Here is a 7,187-nt window from a genome sequence, read left to right as displayed (position 1 = left end):
TTCCCGAAGATAACCCAGTCAGTGTGGGTGTTTGCTTGCTGGTGCCATTATCTAAGATCAACACCGCAGCTCCTGCCTCCAGGGTCAAGGGTAAGCAGAAGCTTCATGTCTCAGTAGTGCCTGGTCACCATAATTGAGGTTTAGGGTATTTTTTTTTCCGTTTGGTGGGGGTCTTCTCTGAGGACTTAGATTTCTCCCCACTCTTCTCCACCTTCAGCCTTTCTGGCCCAGCAGCCAAGAGGCCTAAGCTCAGGTGGCTGACAGGGTGAAGGGCTCCTGGTGACATGTTTACTCCAGCCCCCACTGCAGCTGGTGACGTTTTTCAGCAGGAGGAACTTAGTCCCCCACATTCTACCAAGGGGCTGTGCAGCCCCTCCTGTGCCTCCACTGTCCCTAGAGTCTGTACACAGGTCCAGTGCCCCTTGAAGTTGATCTTCAAATTGGGTGGCATTTGACTATCAGCTGTTCTACTGCCCCAAGACCCTCCTGTGTCCCTCCCCTCGTCCCATCCTGCTTGGGGTGCACTGGATACCATGCTCACCATGGAAGCAGGACACAGAGAGACCTGGAGTAGGAGTCAGGAACCTAGGTGGGAGTCCCGGTATTGCCACTGATGGCTGCATGGCTCTGGGGAAAGTGTGGCCCACTGGCATTTAGTTTTTCTTCCAGTGAAATAAAAGGTTCAACATCCTGAGTCTTTTAAGCTCTTTCCAACTCTCTCATTATTCTATGTTCTGTCACTCTGTTCAAGAACTTTCAGTGGTCTTTGTCCTATACATAAGCCCAAACTCCTTGTGCCAGCAGCTTTTAGAGTAGTGTATGACCTGATCATGAACTGCCTTCCAAGCCTTTCCTTATGACCCTCTCCCGCCATTGCCACCATCCTCCAAGCCACCCAGACTTCTCGCTGTTGCCCCAACATTCTACACCCATGCCCTCTGCTTACAGCAATGCACTCCCTTCAAAGCCCTGCTCCACTTTCAAGATCTGCCTCTTGCATGGAGCCCCAGCCTGAAGTGAGTTCCTCCCCTGAAATGTTGGGACTTCGGTATAGACAACTCAGCCCTTAGGGGCCGCTGCTTGGGCTTCCAATTAGAGGAAGCACTCCAGAGAGGTAAGGAATCCCCCACAATGTTAACTCTCCGTCCAAGAACGTTGTGACCATGGCACATGCTCGCAAGCCCTATGGGCCTGATACAAAAATACTTGTCTGCATGCTGCCTTACAGGTTATAAATGACTTCCACATGCATCAACTCATTTAATCCTCAAAGCCACTCCAAAAGGCAGTGATCTGCCTAAGGCCAATCAATTTGAGTCCTTAACTGTGCCAGTAATAGGTCACAGCTCTTCTGCCTTCAGGCTCAATCTCTTCCCTCTTAAAAAACCTGGCTGGGGGGAGGGGAGGCAAGCCCACACGCTAAGAAACATCAAACCAAGAGGACTCATCGGGTATCACCCAGAAGGAATGACTGAAGTTTAGCCACTGATCCCTACACCTGCTCCTTGGAGGACAGTTAGGAGCTCAGGCTGTCGCCCCTCCCAGCAGTTTCCTCATCTGTAAAATGGGACTTCCCTCACTGGGAAAGAATTAAATGAGCCAGGCTCCCCTTGTGCTCCAGAGGTTTGTGGGAGCCAGAACAGCACTGGTCACAGAACAGCAGGTGTCAGGACTAAAAAGTTGTCAAAATCTAGTGACAGGACCCTCATTCTATCCAGGGAGGAAGGGGGTTTCGGAAAGGAGAGTAACGCAAGGTCACAGAGCAGCAAAGCCAGCCTGGACCCCCATGCACCAACCTCCCCCTCCCCGCCCCGCCCCTGCCACCAGCTACTCCCCTTCCTCCCACCCAAACCAGGGCCAGGCCCATTTGGGGACAGCTGGAGCAGATGGCCACCCCAAGCCAACACAACAATCTCTCACAGGGCATTTGACCTCCATTGTTGATTTCTACCCAGAGAACCCAAGGAATGTAAATCAGCCCCTGGAAGCTAGGCTGCCCTGATATGAGGTTCCCGGTTTAAAACAAACACAGCACTTCCTATATAAGGACCAGACAGACAGCCACCGGGCACCACCTCCACCAGGAATTCAGGTAGGCACCCTCTGTCTGTGTGTTTGCTCATGGGTTTAACTTATTGGCCATTCACAGGCCCATTTGAACAAAGGGGAGGTTGCACAACCTGGGACAGCCTGGCTGCGCACACATAACTGGGCTTTGGGGCTCCCCCAATCCCCCCATGTCTCCTGGGGAACTTGCGGTTCAGCTTCATGATCAAGAAACTTGGCACAAGTTCCTTGATGGCTGCGACAAATGACATGGGGAATCCGACTGCCAAGTGTTCTCCCTCAACCAACAGTCTTGGATGAGGGCACACACATCCTTCAATTCACGCCTACCTTGGGGAAGCAGGCAGAGCTGCCATACCAGGTCAAAGTCCCTCACCCTGTCTGCTAGGCTCTACCTATGAGTTCTGAGGCACAGGGAGGGCAGGGAAGGGCGGGGAAGGGAGAGAAAGGGAGGGAAGGGGAGGGGAGGGGAGTGGATAGGAAGGGAAAGTATACTGCCTGGAGATGCTCTTTCCTCCAGGCCAATCTGTCCCAGCCTAGCTGAGGCCATGCCCTCCCCAGGAACCATCTGCAGCCTGCTGCTGCTCAGTGTGCTCTGGGTGGACTTGGCCATGGCAGGCTCCAGCTTCCTGAGCCCCGAACACCAGAAAGGGCAGGTGAGATGTCTCCCTACAAAGCCCCACATTCATTCTGATTGGGGTATCCAATTCCAGCCCTTCCACATAGCAGCCAGCTGGGTGACCTGGGCAGTGGCTCAACCTCTCTGGGCTTCAGCCTTCTCCTACAGCACAAAGGACCCTGGCTCTGACTATGGGCCCATACCTCTCTGCTTCTGGAAGGATGTGGGGGCTTAGGGCCCTCAAGAAAACACCCCTTCTCTCCAGCAGAGAAAGGAGTCCAAGAAGCCACCAGCCAAACTGCAGCCCCGAGAGCTGGAGGGTTGGCTCCACCCAGAAGACGGAACTCAGGCAGAAGAGGCAGAGGATGAGCTGGAAATTCGGGTTGGTTCCTTTGTAGTTTTATGCTTTTGTGGCAGGGGAGGGAATGGGGGTTGGGGCACTGGGGGAGATGGTATGAACAGGGGTAACTTACCAGCTATTCAAGAAATGTAAAATAACATAAAAATAGTTGACTCTGCACTGGGCTGCCCATGAAGCAGCAAATGGCGAGAAGTGACTTGGCTACAACAGAATGGGAATGTGTATACAAGGAGCCACGAGCAGAGAGAAGGGGGCACAAGGAGGCGTCAGATGGGTTCAAAGGTTGTACCCAGAGAGACACACCCAGGAAGACGCAGCTGGTCATAGACTGAAGGTGCTTCCCTGCAGAAAACGTTCTGGTTGGCGCAGGGGCCTCTCAGATCTCACCTGGGGCTGGAGTGCACCAGGACGGTGAGCTGCGGCGAGCTGGGCTCTGTGGCAGCACTGAGGTCCACCCACTGGTGAGGACAAGCCAGTCAGGCTTGTTTTGGCTCTAATAAATCTTGCATGGGACAAGGAAATAGTTTAGAGATAGAAGGAGGACTAGGACAGAGGGGCAATTTTTGGGGTTATCTAGGTAGCCTTCCTGAAAGGCTAGCTGTGCATGGCACCTCCATTCAGAGAAACCAGAATTGCCCTGGAGTGGTACTTAGTAAGAGCAGTTACTCTACTGCTGAGGGCTGATAGTATTGCCCTCACTGTACAGATGAGGAACAGAAGTTCAGACAATGGATTCTGGTGCCACAGCCAGTGTGGCAGAGGTGGGACCCAAGGCCAGGGCTGACTTCAGTCCCCACGCCCTCTTTTCCTCCTTACTGCTCTGGCAGACAGAGTGGACAGTGCTTGTCGCTCACTGCTGGCCTGAGGAAAAAGCTGAAATGTGTCCTGCTTTGGCCTTTCTCTAACTCCCCACCAGCCTCTTCTCCCATCAGATGAACTCCCAAGCCCATGCTATCTGACCCTCACCAGAACCCAAGTGTTCTCAGGGTACCTCCTCCACACACCTGTGAGGTCCCAGCACACCACCTTCCCACTCGATGGTCTGCAAATCTTTGAACTAAAACCAGGGAGCTTTCCTTGTGTGACTGCCAGCTCCCCAGGCTGGTACCCACCCCAATGAGAGTAACTCTAAATTAGCCCAGACAGGGAAGCGGCTTTAGTGGCTGATGATTCAAGAAAGCGCTAGGACACCTGCAGGTTCCCTGTTCCCATGAAGCCTGAAATGTCTGGGAGGTGCTCAGGCTGCCAGAGGGAGGAGGTGGGGCAGGACGGGGGGAGCAGCGCTCTGGGCATGTCCCCCAAGCCCCTCCAGTCCTAGGGTCCCACCTCTCTCATCGCAGCCCGCACCCCTACTTCCCCCAAACATTTTCCTCCTAAAACCGAGTTTCGGAGCTGGAAGACTTTTCAAACCAAGTCCTACCCATTCCCCACCCCTCCCCTCTCCTACTGAATGGATGAGACACAGAGGCAAAGGGATCCCTGTCAGGTCACCTGAAGCTGATCTCCTAACCAATAGTTGCCACGTCACCTCTCGATTGCCCCTGCCACCCAGTTCGAGCCAGCAAGGTCCCTGGATCGGTTCTCAGTGGTTCCTAAGAAATCTGTTCGGGTAATCCAACCACCCCACATTGGCCACAGGGGTGGAAGAAAAATGTATCTTGACTGAAGGGGTGTAACGAGAGGACCCAAGTTCCCTAAAAACTCAGTAGTGCAATTCCCCACTCACTCCACCTTCACAGCGGAGACAAGTGGGGAAGGTAAATTGTTATAAAGGAACAAACAGCTATCTGTTGTTTTCTATAACTTCTCTGAGCATGTTTGCTCATCTGTAAAATATCAGTAATGGTGGTATCTTCCTGGTGGGGAGACACCAAGGGACTCTGCATGGCACAGGAAGACTCTCGGCCACAGCCTGACACAGGGTAGGGCTCCACACGGGGCACTGCCGCGCCCCAGGACTCGAAGAGGTTCTGCGGCCGATGGACCTAAGAATCCTGCAGTCTAGTGTTTGGCCATCGACTCCTCTGAGGCCTCTGACAAGTCCTTTAACCACCCTGCGCCTTAGCTGCTTTATCTGAAAATGGCGATAAGACCTCCTGTCTGGAGGGGAGCAGGCAGAACTAATTATCAAGTGTTCATGCCAGCACTGATTCCTCCATTGATTCATGGAGATGTTCAGACATCTCAGTGACCAGCACAGCCAGGTACGGAGGCAGCTACTGGAGGAACAGAGGGAAAAATAGTCTCTGCTCTCGAGGGAGAAAACGATGATGCGGCTGCTCACAGAGCTCTATCCCATTTCCCCAAAGCTTTTAACACAAATAAATCATCTCACAGAATACCGAGAAAGTAGAGAAAATAGGGCTCTCCCTGTAGAAGGAAAGAAATGGAGGCAGAGAAAAGGACCTAGCTCAGCATCTCTCTAGGAAGAAGTCAGCTTTCTGTTGGACTTGGCACAGAACCAAGAGGCCTGTGCCCACGAAAGGAAGAATGCCTGACAAGGGAGAGGTGGAGGCAGTGGAGGGGGCAGACCATCACCTAGGCTGGTGCTATGTAAACCGGGTGGGCCCACTGCCCCCCGGATCTCCCTGCCAGGGCCTGAAATTCAACCTTATGTCTTCCAAAACTGCAAGGTGAGGTAGGGGTGAGCAGGGCTTGATCTAGGGACCCACAGCTTTTATCAGCAACCTCCTTAGAGGTGAAGGAAGAGAGTATAAATCTCTTGAGGATGGGGTGGGGGGGCAATAAGAATGGACCTAAGATGACGGTGGCTGAGCTGTCCCCCAGTGGAATCTGCTGGGCCCAGAGGCCCGTTTCCCACCCTGCTGTGATGAGACCGAGAGCCCAGGCCTCCTTTGGGATGGGGATGTTTGGGGCAGGGGTGGGGGTTATACCGGGCACTTCCTGGGTTCGCCCTGCCTCCTCCTAGTTCAACGCCCCCTTTGATGCTGGAATCAAGCTGTCAGGGGCTCAGTACCACCGGCACAGCCAGGCCCTGGGCAAGTTTCTTCAGGACATGCTTTGGGAAGAAGCCAATGGTAAGTCCTTGCCCGGGTCAAGTCAATTCAGTTTCCTCAGAATCCCAAATGTGAGCCCACATTATGGGTGACACAAAAGTTTTCTTCCCTGACCCTGCCTCTCAAAAACAGCTTCTAATTCTTCATTCCCCAATATCGGCGGAAGAGTGGACTGGGCTGTTATTTATGACTGGCTCAGACAGGGCTGAGTATTTTTATTCAAACAGGGTACTATGTTCCGAGAGTTAGCTTTGGAGCCCCATACACCCCAATTTCCTTAACTATAGAATGCAGGTAACACCCAGTATGAGTATAAAATTATTTGGTGTTACAGTACCTTTACTGTATAATTTTACATAACAAACAAAAGGAATTAGTGGTACATTTGCATTCAGAAAGGGCTCAGCAGGCAATTTAGCAAAGTTGGTTTGGTTTTTATTTGAATTCCCTCTTGCCTTTTAAAAAGATAACACCCAACTTTTTCCTGACCGAGATGGCAAAGAGCTGCCTTTGGAAACACCCTACAACCTACAAAGCACTTCCCGCACCAACATGGCAACACCCCCACGACCCACCACATGAGGCAGAGGACTGCACTCACGCTTTTGTGCAGATAAGGAGACCAAGACTCTGAGCTTTTAGGTGACTTGCCCAAGTCATGATCCAATGCTCCCCCCCTTCACAGCACACCACCTTAAGAGCCACCATGGTGGAAGAAAGGCCAAGAGAGCAGACCCAGAATTTTGACTTGGTGTCTTGCTTTTCAGAGGCTGCAGCAGACAAGTGACTACCCACAAGACCGGCCCACTTCTTCCCCTCCCACCCCTGGGAGCACTCCCCTGGCTTTTAGACTGCTTCTACAGCTCCCAGGTCTGAGTGCTACTAGCTTAGGAGCTGAATAAATATTCAAATTGTGTGCTAAATGTTTAATATGACAATTATTTCACCAAAGAGGAAAATTTCAATTTCACTGAAAAAATTTTTTTTCTTGATCTATGGTCAATGTAAAGAGAAAAGGGGATACGTAGCAAGGCAGGTGTACATGTTTAGAAAACCAAACTAGACCAACTCATACATGTAGACTATTGGGGTATGCATGGCAGAAGTGAGGGAGAGGAGAGGA

General features: G+C 52.0%; 1 protein-coding gene across 4 annotated transcripts; it reads left to right on the top strand.

Annotated features, from left to right (window-relative positions):
* Nucleotides 1–2,021: 2,021 nt before the first annotated feature.
* Nucleotides 2,022–6,987, top strand: GHRL (ghrelin and obestatin prepropeptide). Of its 4 annotated transcripts, none has more exons than XM_090284165.1 (5): nt 2,022–2,092; nt 2,588–2,723; nt 2,955–3,068; nt 5,977–6,085; nt 6,531–6,811. In XM_090284165.1, exons 2-5 carry the CDS (start codon nt 2,616–2,618, stop codon nt 6,644–6,646), a joined length of 447 nt encoding a protein of 148 aa, XP_090140291.1. In that variant the 5' UTR covers nt 2,022–2,092; nt 2,588–2,615; the 3' UTR covers nt 6,647–6,811. The 4 variants fall into 4 exon arrangements, with proteins under 4 accessions (XP_090140291.1, XP_090140290.1, XP_090140292.1 ...); XM_090284164.1 differs by having other exon boundaries at nt 2,026–2,092; nt 2,952–3,068; nt 6,531–6,810; XM_090284166.1 differs by having other exon boundaries at nt 2,032–2,092; nt 2,952–3,068; nt 6,558–6,809.
* The last annotated feature ends 200 nt before the right edge of the window (nt 6,988–7,187 follow it).

This window comes from Furipterus horrens, unplaced genomic scaffold (assembly GCF_987537825.1).
Source record: "Furipterus horrens unplaced genomic scaffold, mFurHor1.1.pri manual_scaffold_7, whole genome shotgun sequence".
Lineage (NCBI taxonomy): Eukaryota > Metazoa > Chordata > Mammalia > Chiroptera > Furipteridae > Furipterus > Furipterus horrens.
This window is presented reverse-complemented; position numbering and strand designations above follow the sequence as displayed.